Source organism: Peromyscus eremicus, chromosome 8a (genome assembly GCF_949786415.1).
Source record: "Peromyscus eremicus chromosome 8a, PerEre_H2_v1, whole genome shotgun sequence".
Taxonomy (NCBI): Eukaryota; Metazoa; Chordata; class Mammalia; order Rodentia; family Cricetidae; genus Peromyscus; species Peromyscus eremicus.
Window position 1 is genome coordinate 1,049,878 of NC_081423.1, and position 15,731 is coordinate 1,065,608.

The window sequence follows — 15,731 nt, forward strand, 5'->3', positions numbered from 1 at the left end:
TATTTATTTATTTTAATTATGTGTATATGTATGTGTCCATGCATGGGTTTCTGCACATGAATGCAGTGCCCTCAGAGGCCAGAAGAAGATGTCAGATCCCTGGGGCTGGAGTTACAAGCTATTGTAGGCTGCCTGATGTGAGTGCTGGGGATTGAACTTCAGTCCTCTACAAGAGCAGCACTTGCTCTGAATTGCTGAGCCATCTCCATCTCTCCAGCACAGAATCAGTCTGAAAAATACTCTAAAGGGGAACTTCCTCACTGGTATGTCTTTACTACCCCTGTTGCTCCAACCATCAACCACAGAAAGGCACTTACTTCAGCTCACTTCTCGACCAGATCTTCCAAAAAGAGAACAACTCCAGAACAGAGAGCAGCATGGCATTGACGATAAGGAAGCGTGATGTCCAGTAGTGGACCTCCAGCCAGTCCCAGGCAAACTCTGCAATCAGCTGGTACGGGAGAAAGGAGTACTTGACAAGGAATTCTCTCCACTGCCTCCATGTGGGCTCTCTCAGGTCCTTAAAGAATCACATACACAGTCCCAATCATAGGACTGACTTACACAAGATGCACATACACACACACCCCTTTAACAATCTATATATTTTTTCCACACAGCATCTTTTTATATAGCTCTAGATGGCCTTGAACTCACATTTTCCCTGCCTCAGTCCAGAGTTCTAGGATTAAAAGCACGTAGATGGATTAAAATAGAATATTAATCTATCAATCTCCTTGTAATAATTCATCTTAAAATAGATAAGGATGGGGCTAGAAAATGGCTTAATGGTTAAGCACGAGGGCCAGAGTTTGGATCTTCCGTACTTCATAAAAGCCAAGTATGGAACCGAACATGGGTGGCAAAGGCCCTTCATGCCAGCACTCCAGAGACAGAGGCAGGTGGATCTCTATGAGTTTGAGGCCAGCCTGGTCCACAGAGTGAGTTCCAAGATAGCCCCTGTCTCAAAAACAAAAAACAAAAAACAAAAAAAAAAAAGAAAGAAAGAAAATTATTTTCTTTTTCTTTCTTTCTTTTTTTTTTTCTGGAGCTGAGGACTGAACCCAGGGCCTTGAGCTAAATCCCTAACGTTACCCATAGTTTTTTTTTTTTGTTTGTTTTTGGTTTTTTCGAGACAGTGTTTCTCTGTGTAGCTTTGTGCCTTTCCTGGATCTCGCTCTGTAGACCAGGCTGGCCTCGAACTCACAGAGATCCTCCTGGCTCTGCCTCCAGAGTGCTAGGATTAAAGGCGGGCGCCGCCGCCGCCACCCAGCATGAAAATGACTTCTTGATAGTGTGTACTTACACTTTAAATTTGGTGTTAGCTGACAAAAAGTGAGCTTGACATACAAACAGTCAGGGGTTATTGGTGCTTATGGAAATACAAACATTCCACAGCTTCTGTGCACACACTCTCACAGGCATGTAATAGCTGGAAACTAGGTAATTACAGGGACACCCTGTAAAGCAGACTTTCAGCTCCATTCAAGACCAAAATCAGTAGGCAGGCACTTGACTACAGTGTCTAAAGGGGTCTTTGGAGATGTGAAAATTCTGCTTTAGCATTTATGGGTGTGGGTTACAGATCATAATTCCTATACACATGACACTTTTTGAGAAAAGACAGACTATAATAATTAATCCAACAGTAGCAAAGCAAAGGACATTACTCTCAAATGACCAAGTAGAATCAGAGAAGCCGTCCCAGTAAAATGAGTCCCACAGGAGTTGGGGGATGACACATGGCATGGCAGAAACAATTGGCCAATGCTAGTCGTCATACCCTGGACAACCACAGCTTACTACTGTGAGGCCTTCAGAGAAGAGCCAAACCCTACTTTGTAGTAGGCTAATTACTACCCTTTAGGGGTCCTGACAAATTTGAAAGCCCATACATCTAATCTCTTAGGATGTTCTGGACATACAATAACTTCTTTTGCAACAGAAGCAATGCTTTTTACAAAAAAAAAAAAAAAAACCTATTTCAAGACTAAAAGGGCCATCACTCTGGTCGGGTAGTACAGAAAGCAAAGCTGGTTTCCAGGGGAGGGCCAGTCTTGCTTTTCCTCTTCAGGGAACTCTCCCTGCACAAGTCACACAAGGGCTGGTGGTGCACTCTCTGTACGACACTGAGGTATGGTAGAATTACCTGTTCTTGGAACTCTGTAGACCTACCAGAAGCTTAGTGAGGATGTCCTCCCCAGAGCTGTCTTCCTGCAGAGGGCAGATGGTATGGATGAAGGGTAGGAAGGAGTCTGTGTAGTCAAACAGGTACAGGTACAGCAAGCCAAGCCTTGGGGAGCTCTTGAGGGCGTACAACAAGAACAGGGACCTGCCTGGGTTGACAGCCTGCAGAGGACAAGACAAACAGAGGACCACCTGCACTCCTTCAAAGTCCCATGACTTTTGCCGCCAGTCTTTTGAGTAATATAGAGCCAATTTGTTGGGGTACACTGTAAAAAGCTCTACTCTTGCTGGGCATGGTTACATATATCTCTAATCTCAGCAGGAAGCCTAAGAATCTGAGGCCAGCCTTGGTATCAGAACAAGTTCATGGATAAGCCACAAAGAAAAAGAGCATTTCAAAACCCAAGAGGTTAGCTAGGTGTGATAGTGCTTGCCTTTAACCCCAGTTTCAGGAGATTCAATGCCTTCTTCTGACCTCTGAGGGCACTTGGCACACATATGGTACTCAGAGATGTAAGCAGGCCAAACACCCAAGCACATTCCAAGAAAAATATATTACGTTAGGCAAGATAGCTTAGTGCATAAAGGAACCTGCTGCCAAACCTGACAGCATGAGTTTGATCCCAAGGATCCACACGGTAGAAGGAAAGACTTCCAATATTTGTACATTTTCCTGACTTCCACACGTGCCATGGTAGCTGCATGTATGCACACACACCCAGAAATAAATAAGCATAATAAAAAATTAACAATATTATAAGACACACCATGAGTTTGGTAGGGTGTTGAACCCTATCATCCCAGCACTTGTAGAGTGGAGGTAGGAGGACTGTTCAAACTGTACAAATTTCCAAGTAAGGAACTCCATACCCATTCTTCAAAAATTAGGATAAATTAAAAAAAAACTTAGGATAAAAAAAATTATTATTATTATTATTTTTTTTCTTTTGAGACAAGGTTTCTCTGGGTAGCTTTGCGCCTTTCCTGGAACTCACTCTGTAGACCAGGCTGGCCTTGAACTTACAGAGATCTGCCTGGCACTGCCTCCCGAGTGCTGGGATTAAAGGCGTGTGCCACCACCACCTGGCTTAATTTAGGATAAATTTTAAGAAAGGTTAATTTTAGGAGTCAAGCAAAATGCTGGGCATAGTGGCATACGCCTTAAATCCCAGCACCTGGGAGGCAGAGGCAGGCGGTTCTCTGTGAGTTTGAAGCCAGCCTGGTCTACAAAGTGAGATCCAGGACAGCCAGGGCTACTACGGTGAGACCCTATCTCAAACAAACAAACAAGAGTCAAGCCCGGGGATAAAGGCATGTAATCCTAGCAACTGGGAGCCTGAGGCAGGAGGATGGCAAGTTCCAGGCATGTCTAGACATGTTTAGACAACAGTGAGATTTTGCCTCAAAAAAAGATTTCTATCTGTTTGCCTCTCTTGATAGAGCAAGCAACCAACCAACCAACCATCCATCCATGTGCTGGGTACTGAACAAAGGCTCCTTGTGCAGGCATGCTAAGATCTACCACTAAGCTACCCCTATGATCTCCTTATTAACACACAGTCACCTTCCCTTTTTCAGTGGATGTTTGTATGTCTGTGTCTGTTATTTAACTTTGCTAATGACAGGCACAAATTTCTTTGTGTGTGTGTGTGTGTGTGTGTGTGTGTGTGTGTGTGTGTGTGTCTGTGGTTTACGTGCTCACATTTGTGAAGGTGTTCTCCTGTGTGCAGAGGTCAGAGGTCAACAGTGGTGACCTCTTCTATTACTTATTTTTGTGACAGTTTCTCACTGAACCTAAACCCTACCAATTTGGCTAGGCTGGCTGGCCAACACGATTTTGGGATCCACCTGTTTCTGATCCATTAGAACTAGGGTTATACACATAGGCCACCATGCCTTGCTTCTCCATGGATGCTGGGAATCTGAACTCAGCTCATGCTTGCACAAAAAGCACGTTACCCATTGAGCTCCCCAGACCCTTAGATTGTTTTGTTTTTTTTTTCTGTTTGTTTGTTTGGCTGGTTTTGGTTTTTTGATACAGGTTTTCTCTGGCTATTCTGGAGTTCCCTCTGCAGACCAGGATGGTCTCAATTCATAGATCCACCTGTGTCTGTCTCCCAAGTGCTGGGATTAAAAGCGTGTACCACCACCCGGCTCCCTTACGGTTTTTTGTTTGTTTGTTTGTTTGTTTGTTTTTTTCTGGTTTTTTGAGACAGGGTTTCTCTGTGTAGCTTTGGGCCTTCCTGGAACTCACTTGGTAGTCCAGGCTGGCCTCGAACTCACATAGATCCACCTGGCTCTGCCTTCCGAGTGCTGGGATTAAAGCCGTGCACCACCACCGCCCGGCTCCCTTACGTTGTTTTTAATGTGCTGCTATGACCAATTACATTAAATTTTTTTTTTTTCCCATCCAGACTTGGTGGTGCATGTCTGTAATCCTAGCACTGAGGAGTCTGAGGCAGGACAACAGTGAGTTCCAGGTCAATTTGGAATACAAAGACAGACTATGTCTAAGAAACAAAACAATACCCCACCCCCAAAGCCAGTGCAGTTTACATTGAGATGTTATTAACCAACTGTCTACTAAAAAGGCTCATTCAGGAGCTACAAACAGGAGTGGGCTCTTTCACGTTATATCAAGAATGGATAAAAGCCACTTGATTGTTCCATTTTGACCTCTTGAACTACAAGCATTTCCCACTATATGTGTAAACATTATATGGTTTTATCTTTCTTCACAATGTCTCTTTCAATATGCATATCTGAATATTCCAGATACTTGTTCTTTAGTGCAGTATACATTACATTCTGTCTATGAAGAAGAATCAAATGATATAGTCATTTGAAATCAAGTTATCAAATATAGTAAGATGAAGCTGTGTTATTATTTGTGACTTAATAATTCCACTCCTCTACATATACTGTAATAATCACGTGTGTATATGAGCTGAAGAATGATGAGAATGTCCAAAGCAGCACTGTTAGTGAGAGTGAAAGCAGAAAAGTTGCTATTGTCCGCCAACAGGAAAATCCATAAATTGTCACATACATGTCCAGTGAAAGATTAAAGAGAAACAGAATGAACTGGAGCCCCAGGGAGAAGCAGCTATTTGCAGAAGACTATGCATGCTTCTTGCACCTTGCCTGTGAAACACTGAATCCTGTGGACAAAGGACTGAGAGGACTGTGTAGCCCCCACGGCAGGAACATAGTGCCTCTGGAGAGGGGCGGGACTTGTAGCTTCAAATGCTTTCTTTCTTAAGTTATATAATGAGCAGGAAGATAATTGCTAGTGGTTTTCTACCCTTTTTTTTTTTTTCCTTTTCAATTAAAAAACAAACAAATGAGAATTTACCTTGTACTCCCAGAGATTCTGAGGTGGCTTCACACCCAGAGTTCTCACCCGCTCTAGCTCCATGAGGATGACTCTTCGGTGGCTACTGTTTTCTATGGTGTATGGTGCCCTGGAAAATTCTTCCTCTGTCAAAGTTAAAAGCAACCTGGAGTGGGGAGGGGTAAAGATGACTTCTGAGATTATATACAAGATGCCTACCTTAAACACTGAGTTCTGCCTTACTGTACAAATATGCAGGCTTGCTTGGAAAGGCAGAATGTTAAATGCAGGCAGCAGTCCTGATGACTGCCAAGAGCAGTTTGCTTACTACCAGCCAATTACCAGTAGGAAATATTTTCACACACTATTGTCATTATCTATTTAACTCTGCAGAGAGTAGCATCATGCCCATTTTGTGGATCAGAAACTGGCTTCAGAAATAAAGTGACTTGCCTTAGGCACATCAGGGTGTCTGTTCTTAAGCCTCCAATCTGTCAACTACAGATTCCTGTTGTCATATATTACTTTATTTTTAAAAGGGTATGTGTAGGAGAAAACCAGAAGGAAATGCAAATTATTACATTAAGAGTGGTTGTTTTATATGGGTTCAACAATGTGTATCTGTAATACTAGTGACTTGGAAGGCTGACACAACAGAATGGTTAAGTCTGATGCCAACCTGGGCAACATACCTAGATCTCAATCTCAAAAATAAACAAAACAGTGTATTGGGATACTGATTCAACTTAATGAAAGTTCTAAATCCCTTACTTATTTTCCTCATCAATAAACAATTATCTAGGGACTAGCGAGATAGCTGAGCAGTTAAGAGCCCTGGCTGCTCCTCCAGAGGACCTAGGTTCTGATATGGTGGCTAATGACTATATGTAAGGGGATCTGAAGACCATCTTCTGGCCTCTGAAGGTGCCGGGCATAACCATGGTGCATAGACAAAAATGGAGGTAAAAAACCACATACACATAAAAATAAATAAATTTAAAAGTCACTATCTAAAAAAGTAAATAAAATAAGAAAACAAACAAAATGTAAAAAGAAGACAAACAAAACCCCAATAATCATTTTCTACAATGACTCAGTGTTAAACCGTCCTCGTATGATGGGATAAAGTTCAGTAGTAGAGAACTTAAAAACCGGTTCCTTCCTGTATAAACATAAACCAGCTACGGCTGGGGAGGGCTTCAACGGCAGAGAGAGGAGAGGGCATGTTCAAAGCCCTGGCTGATCCCCAGCAGGACACCCCACCAAGGAAACACATTCAGAATTGGAAAGATATCTAAGTGTTTTTTTTGAGATAGGGTATGATGTATAGATCAGGTTGACCTTGATCTCTGACCCTCCTACCTCTATCTTCCAAGTGCTGAGATGACAACTATGTATCACCATGCTCAGTTATGTCTATTATGATATTGATAGCAATACTCTGTGAAGAGTAGCAACATAAACACATTGCACTTTTGAGGTCACAATGTCTTACATTATATTTTTAAAGTAATATTACTTTCATAATGAGAGGTAACACAGAAGTTAAAATGTCACTGATAGAAAATGGTTCAGCCCCTGTGGAAAACAGTTCAACAACGTCTCTGAAAAGTAAACAGATTGACCCTGTGATGTAGCCATTCTTCTCCAAGAGAGTTCCCAGAATACACAAAACTTTGTGCATGATCTTAGCAGCACTCTTTAGAACAGCCACAGATGGAATCAACTCAAATGTTCATCAAGTGAAGAACTCACAATCTGGTCTATCCATACAAAGGAGTTTTTCAGACACAGAATAAAGCACAGATGCATGCTTTTACTCATGTGTGAACCCTGAAATTATGCCGAGTGAAAAAGCTGAAGACAAAAGGGTTACATATTGTATGATTACATTAATATGCAAAAACCATAGTCAAATACATTTCTGGATAAAGATAAATGGTATCTGCTGAGGGAGAAGGGAGTGAGGATGGACCAGGAAAGGGAAGAGTTTTCTTTTGGGAGTCAAGAAATTGTTTTGAAGGTAGACTGATTGTACATATCTGTGAAGACATTACAAACCCATGTTTACTATGGAATATTAAGACATGTTACATCTGTTTATGCTGTGGAACATTTGTTTAATGATGCAAAGGTGTGCTGCATTCTTTCATGTTGCATTTGTTTAACTCTGTGAAGCTGTGTTACTTTGTCTGTCTAAAATACCTGATTAGTCTAATAAAGAGCTGAACAGCCAATAGGAAAGCAGGAGAAAGGACAGGTGGGGCTGGCAGGCAGAGAGAATAAATAGGAAGAGAGATCTAGGAGCAAAAGAAGGAGAAGGAGGAAGACCCCAGCCACCCAGCTACACAGCAAGCCACAGAGTAAGAAGTAAAGAAAGGTATAGAGAAAGATAAAAGCCTAGAGACAAAAGGCAGATGGGATAATTTAAGAAAAGCAAGCTAGAAACAAGCCAAGCTTAGGCCCGGCATTCATTAAGAAAGAATAAGACTCCATGTGAATTGGGAGCTGGGTGGCAGGACCCCAAAAGAGCCAAAGAGTTAAAAAAAAACAAAAAACAAAAAACAACACCACGTTTCTACACTTCTACAAGGATTTGTGGCAGGTAGAATGTATCTCAATAAAGTCATCTACAAACATGGCTGTATGCCAGAGGGTTTGGTTTTGTTTTTGATGAGGTTTCTTTATGTAGCCCTGGCTAGACTAGAACTTACTAGGTAGACCAGGCTGGCCTCAAACTGACAGAGATCCCAACTACCTCTGGGATTAAAGGTATGCAACACCATGCCTGGCCTGGTGTGGAAGATTTTTTGTCCTCACCTTCCATTTACTCTTTCAGATAAGAACCTTTCTCTGTACAGAGAAGCCCAAGGGCCCAGCTGTTCTAACCAGAGGACAACTTCTTCTGCTGTCCATTTGGCCACAGCCTTGTGCACCAGGAGGCCATGCTCAGAATCTCTGCTGCGCCAGTGATACACAAGCAGGATGACCTGAAAGGAGACCAGCTGTCAGAAGTGGAAAGGTCAGTTTCTGAGGATGTGAGTGTGGGGCGGGGCATGGAAGAGGCTGAATCTGAGAATACAGGAAAGCCGGGAACCTCTGCCCTAGTGAAGTGAGGACACAATGTCTTCAGACTCATTTCTGCTCATGGCTGGCAGAGAGATCTGGAAAGAGTAGCCAGCAGACAGCTGAGGAACAGCTGCATCCCTGACCCCTCCAAATCACATGCCTTTCAAGAAGTCTTTGCATTGGCCGTGCCGTGAGTGCTCTTAAGAGTCTAGCATCGGGCTGGAGGGATGGCTCAGAGGTTAAGATACTGCTTGCTCTTCCAAAGATCCTGAGTTCAATTCCCAGCAACCACATGGTGGCTCACAACCATCTGTAATGAGATCTGGTGCCCTCTTCTGGCCTGCAGGGATATGTGCAGACAGAACACTGTAAACATAATAAATAAATAAATCTTTAAAAAAAAAAAAAAAAAAGAGTCTAGCATCCGTGCAGATATGGTTTCTCAGTCTTGTTCTGCCCCTTTCCTCAGTTCTAAAATGGGGTTCATCATGACGCCACTCACTGCACAGGTCAGGAGGATTGAACAGGACAGAGCTAACACTTACCAAGGCACCGACTACTGTTATGGTCTCTGTTACCAACATACAATACAATTTTAATGAGTTACACATGGTCACACCATCAACTGTTTCAAGTGATGTTAGAAGAACTGACTTCTGGGCTATCTGTGGGTGGCACAGGGTGCAGATTAAACAGCCAAACTTACTGCTACACCAGTTAAAGCTGTGAGTACGCCGGAGAAGAATCCCCCTCCTCTCTGCTGATTCACTCGCCCTGTGCTGGGAGTTAAGGGGCTTTGATCATTCCCATATTTCTGAAAGGCTGCAAGACTTTGGACTATGTCATTATTCTGTTGAATGTCTTCAATTCGCATTCTAATGGCATCAGGAAATAACTTTTCAATGGCATCCCTGTGGAGAAGAGAGAAATCACAGGACAGATATTTGACAAAACATAGCATTCAGAAACCACACCCACTAATACAAACATTTCATAATCCACATAGGTGCCTAGGAGAGCAGCAAAGAGTTCTGCTTCATGATAAAAGCAAAAACATAAGAACAATCTATGTGCCCACCATTAAGAAACAGCGAAATGAAATATTTGCATCAGATTTGTTTTTTCTGGAAGTACTGGGGTTTGAACCCAAGGCCTCATATATGGTAGCAACATGCTCTAACACTGAGCTACAGCCCCACCCCTGAAGTTTGCCACACTCTATTGCCAGGTGTGTTGTACATACCTTTAATCCCAGCACTCCAGGGGCAGAACTCTGAGTTCCACACTAGCCTAGTCTACATAGAAAGTTACAGAATAGCCTGGGGACACAGTGAGACTAACTAAAAAAAAATGACTTACAATGATTATGTGCACACATGTGTTCGATGTGTGTTTGAGTGTGACCATGCATGTGTGGCAGTTAGATAACAGCTTTCAGGAGCTCCATCACTGAACTCTGGTCATCATGCTTGAGTGGCAAGTATTATTACCCGCTGAGCCTAAAATACAATACTGCTTTTTCTTTTTCTTTTTTATTCTGAGACAGGGTTTCTCTGTGTAGCTTTGGAGCCTGTCCTGGAACTAGCTCTATGGACCAGGCTGACCTTGAACTCACAGAGATCGGCCTGGCTCTGCCTACCGAGTACTGGGATTAAAGGTGTGTGCCACCACTACCTGGCCAACAATACTGAATTCTCATAGTGGAATACTATATATTTTTATAAATGTACCTACCTGCTGGATGACAATAGGATATTGCAGTGCCACGCTGATAATACAACACTAATGTGGGAAATACTAGCATTTTTCTGTCAGCACATATATTAACAAGTATTTGTCTTTTTTTTTTTTTTTTTGAAATAAGGTCTTATGTAGCCCAGGCTGGCCTTAAATTCCCCATATAGCGGAGGATGACTAAACTCCTGAATCCCTTTCCTGTACCAGCATGCTCTACTTCAAAAAGCATTGTTTTGTTTTACAAATTTACTTCTTTCGTGTGCAGGTGTGAGCCTGAGTAAATAGATGGGCACCATCCCTAGAGCTGGGAACTGAACCCAGGTCCTCTGCAGAAGCAGTTGGTAATCTCAGCTACTGAGTTCTTTCTCTAGCCTCTTCAAAAGTGTTAAAAATCTGGCATGGGTGGTGGTAGCACACGCCTTTACTCCCCACACTCAGGAGTCATACATAGGCGGATCTCTGTGAGTTTGAGGCCAGCCTAGTGTACAAAGTGAGTTCCAGGACAGCTAGGACTGTTAGACAGAGAAACCCTGTTTTGAAAAAAAAAAAAAGTTTTATAAATCTGAATGAAATTACAATTAAGTCATAACTGAAATTACTCTGTAGAAAAAGGAAAGGATTCTGAGGTGAGAGAGGGGAGGTCTTTAGCTTGATTACTAATTTTGATACTTAGTAAAATAATATAAACAATAATCTAGACACGGCTGTTAACACTTGCAGCCCCAGCATTCAGGAGGCCAAGTAGGGCCGGTTACCATGGTTTTGAGGCCAGCCTGGGCTACAGAGTGAGTTCCAGGACAGGATCCAAAGCTACACAGAGAAACCCCATCTTGGAAAAAAAAAAAGTTTACAGAAATGGAAAATGAAGTCAGTTGTAAACAGTATTCTATATAGTTATTTTTTTGACAAAGGAAAAATCTAGTTTCTTTTTAATTAAAAATTTTTTGAGAATTTCATATATGAATGCTGAATTTACACCATTTTGTACCTTTCCCTCTTCTCCAATTCCTCCCCTTAAAATTAATGACTTCTGCCAGGGAGGTGGTGGTGCATGCCTTTAATCCCAGCACTCATAAGTCAGAGGCAGGCAGATCTCTGTGAGTTCAAGACTAGCCTGGTCTACAAAATGAGTTCCAGAACAGCCAAGGCCGTTACGCAGAGGAACCCTGTCTTAAAACAAACAAACAAACAAACAAACAAAAAAGATAAAAAATTAATGGCTTCTTTATTAATGTTTTATATATAAAACCCACTGAGTCCATTTAGTGTTGCTCAAGTATACATGTGTTGAAGGCTGACCGTTGGGAATAGGATGGCTTATCAGTGAGCTTGCCCCTGGAGAACACTGATTGCTCCCTCTCAGCAGCCACTGATTGTCAGTAGCTCTTGATCTAGGGGTAAGACTTGAGAAATTTCCCCAACCACACTGGCATGTCAACTGCCAAGTGGTGGTGTGTTTATTCAGGTCTGGCTTAGGCAGAAAGTTTTCAGATTTCAAGGCTGTAGCTCCTTTGTCATGTCTCAAAGACATGAACTCACACCAAGTATCCTGGCCCTCCAATCTTTCCACGATTTTCCCTGAGCCTTAGGTGTAGGGTTGGGTTATAATCAACTGGAGCTGAGTGCCACAGTCACTGATTTTCTGCTAAGTCCAGCAGCTTCGGACTTCAGTAGCAGCATCTGTCTGCTATAAGAAGCTTCTCTGATGAGGAAAGTGCTGACTTACCAGGCTGGTCTGCTGTATCAGCTCTGAGAGCCAAACTAGATATCAGGGAATTTAGGGCTCTTTCTAAAAATATTTTTATTACATTTATTTCTTTTGTGTATGTTTATGAATGTGTTGACTTTAGGGAAACCTTCTCATTTTTCTCTCCATGGCACATGCTGGGGGTTGGAGGACAATTTCCACCACGTGGATCCAAGAGATTAAACTTGAGTTGTCAGGACTGGCAGTTAAGTGTCTTTTACCCATGGAGTCATCTTGCTGGCCCCCAGAGGGCTCTTTTCATTTTCAATTACATAAAATCAGGGAGCCCTCTTTCCAGGTAAGATTAATCTTTAGGCAAAGCAAAGCCAACAGTTATGACCAATGCTAGGTTAATGGTCTCTACCGATTCGAGAAAGGCTGGGCTCGTTGCTAAAGCAACAGCAGAAACAGAGGCGCTGGGCATGGGGCACATGGAGCACATGCCTTTATTTTATTTATTTATTTATTTATTTATTTTGGTTTTTCGAGACAGGGTTTCTCTGTGTAGCTTTGCGCCTCTCCCGAACTCACTTGGTAGCCCAGGCTGGCCTCGAACTCACAGAGATCCGCCTGGCTCTGCCTCCCAAGTGCTGGGATTAAAGGCGTGCGCCACCACCGCCCGGCGAGCACATGCCTTTAATCCCAGCAGAAGCAGGCAGGCCTCTGTGAGTCCCGAACTATAGTGAAACCTGTCTCAAAGAACAATCAAATGACCAACCAAACAAAAAACTCTACACACACACACCACACACACACACAAAAACAACAGCCTGCCCCCTCACCCCCCCAACCAACAAATAAGAACTAGGAGGAGCTGAAGAGAAGGTTCTGTGTTAAGTGTTGTTTTTCTTACAGAGATCTGGGTTTGATTCCTAGAACCTACATGGTGGTTCACAATCATAATTCCAATTCCAGGGGACTCGACACCTTCCTTTGCCTTTCTCGGGCAGCAGGCACACTTAAGATGCACACACAAACATTCAGGTAAAACATCGTACATATAAATAAGCCTAAAAACAAAAAGAAGAGGCTGGAGAGATGGCTCTTCCAGAGGTCCTGAGTTTAATTCCCAGCACCCACACGGTGGCTCCCAACCATCTGTAGTGGGACCTGATGTCCTCTTCTGGCCTGCAGTCAAACAGTAGTCATATACATAAAATAAATAGATAAATCTTAAAAAAAGAAAAAAGAGAAACCAAAACCAAACCAAACAATAACTGGGACTCAGGGAAGAACTGGCCATCTGAAAGGCCTTGTTGCTGGCTGTGAGAGAAACTCTACCAAGTGATGACAACCATAGTTTTATTTACAGATTATGAAAATTAGCATCAGTTACTTCTAATTGTATAGTTATATTATAAATCAGTAATATGTGTTCCAAAACAAGGGATTACAAGCAATGGTCATAACCAGAAATTGATTTGTTTCTTCCTATAGAACAAAACAATAAGCTAGGCATGTCGCCCTGTGCCTGTAATCCCAGCACTCAGTAGGCTGAGGCAAGAGGACCAGTGTGAGTCTGAAGCCACCTTGAGCTGAGGGAGACTCACAAAAAAGTGAAAAACAAGATGGGTTCAGGGGGTAACAGGAAAGGGTAATGGGAGTGGAACTCAGAAGGCAGAGAGATCTCTCAGTTTAGGCCAGCCTGATCTAACAGCAGCTTCCATGCCAGCCAGCATGACGGAGTGGGACCTTGCCCAAAAAATAAATAAAACAGAAGGACAGATGACAGCCACTTCTGAGAAAAGGAGTCTGTTTTTTTGGTTCCAAGCTCCTAGAATGATCTGCCCTAAGCCTGCTCCTTTTCAAACTGCAGTTCCCACAGAGAAACCATACAGCACATCCATGCTGCCAATCACCCAATGTTACCTGAGGAGAATGTTGACTTTGGGGAAACCTTCCCATTTTTCTCTGCATTCTGGACACTCTGTCTTCTTTGAAGACATCCACCATAAAGCTAGGCAGTGCCGGCAGAAGCTATGGCCACAGTTCAAGGTGGTGGGGTTAACCAGGGTGTCATAACAGCAATGGCAGGAAAATTCACTAACAGAAATCTGAGGGCCGGTGCTTTTGACGGGACTATCTTCCTCCAGCCCTGTCGTGTTCAGGTCATTTTTCTGAGGCTCCTCCATCTCTCAGTAAATTCTGGGATCCACACACATAGAAACTTTCAGAATCAGGACACTGCTATAATGCATCATAAAGTCTAAAGGAGAAAGCAATAAAACAGGATGAACAGAGGCCGCATAAGGTGCTGCCATTCTATTAAAGACCCCCCCACTCCCACCCCGTCTCTATTGGGGGTGGGTGAGGAGCGAGTCATACAGTCCAGGCTGGCTTCAAAACTCCTCCGGCTTCAAGCTAAGATGCTGAGAGAGAGGCATGCACCCCCACACCTGGTTTCTGTGACACTAGGACTGAACCCAGGGCTTCATACATGCTAGACAGAAACGCTACCAACTGAGCTTCATCTCCAGGCCCTAGAGTTCTAAGCTTTATTCAATGAATCTGTTTGTGTGGTGCTGAGGTTAAAGCTCAGGGCCTAAGGCATTCTAGGAAAGTGTTTCTCACCACTGAGCTATATCCCCAGCCCTAGAGTTCTGATTTTTAATGTGACAAATTTAATTAATACGATTTTATATTCTATAAACCATTGGCAGCCAGGCGGTAGTGGCGCACGCCTTTAATCCCAGCACTCGGGAGGCAGAGGCAGATGGATCTCTGTGAGTTCGAGGACAGCCTGGTCTACAGAGCGAGATCCAGGATAGACTCCAAAGCTACAGAGAAACCCTGTCTCGAAAAACCAAAAAAAAAAAACAAACCCACACCAGCAACAGATATGCATCATATACACCACATTTTGAAGACTGAACATGGTGGTTCATCCTATAATCTTAGCACTTGAGAAGTGGAGGCAGAAGGATCAACAGTTCAGGATCATCCTTAGCAAAATATAGAATTCAAGATACCCTGTTTCAAAAAAGAGAACAATTCCATTTGTCTATGGACATTTGCCTTTCCCTGGTTAACTGTTACTTCATAAGGGCTTTCCTGGAGTATCTCAAGAAAGTTGGCATGTTCTTGCTCTCCTGTACCCTGGGCCAGGCCAGCTTCCCTATCACCCTTTCCCCAAAAAAAACTCAACATGCAGGCTGTGCTTTCCGGACTGGGTCAGCCTGGTACCACAGAAACATACTGAAGATTCTTTTTTTTTTTTTGAGACAGGGTCCTGCTAGGTACACTGGCTGTCCTGGAACTCAGAATAACTCTGTGTAACTCAGAGACCATCCTGATTCCCAAGTGCTAAGATTAAAGGTGTGTGCTACCACTCCCAACTCAAAGACTCATTCTATCTGGGTCATGGGATTTTTTTTTTCTTAAGGCAGAGGTCTCTGGTAGCCCAAACTGGCCTCAAACTTGCTATGTAGCTAAGAATGACCTTGAATTCCTGATCTTCCCACTTTATGCTGGGTTTATTCTGAGAAACCCCAGGGGCTTCCAAAACCAGTGCTTGGTGCATGCTAGTCAGTGAACACATGATGCCACCTCTACCTTCAGGATCCTTTTAAAAATGGACAACAGTACAGTGGCAAAGCCTTGGAGTTAAGACTCGAAAATGCCTCCATCCTGAGCATAGACTATGGGCACTCCTGAGGC

The 15,731-nt window shown here is 43.0% G+C and overlaps 1 protein-coding gene across 1 annotated transcript in view; it reads right to left on the reverse strand.

Annotated features, from left to right (window-relative positions):
* The window catches only part of Bfar (bifunctional apoptosis regulator), a 35,156-nt gene that overhangs the window by 2,495 nt on the left and 16,930 nt on the right, over window positions 1–15,731 (reverse strand). Inside the window, exons 2-7 of the mRNA XM_059269959.1 lie at window positions 13,944–14,280; window positions 9,297–9,501; window positions 8,342–8,511; window positions 5,543–5,687; window positions 2,176–2,349; window positions 318–520 (exon numbers count right to left, since the gene is read on the reverse strand). Coding sequence (XP_059125942.1) covers window positions 318–520; window positions 2,176–2,349; window positions 5,543–5,687; window positions 8,342–8,511; window positions 9,297–9,501; window positions 13,944–14,206 — 1,160 coding nt within the window. The 5' untranslated portion in view covers window positions 14,207–14,280. The remainder of the gene's footprint in view (window positions 1–317; window positions 521–2,175; window positions 2,350–5,542; window positions 5,688–8,341; window positions 8,512–9,296; window positions 9,502–13,943; window positions 14,281–15,731) is intronic.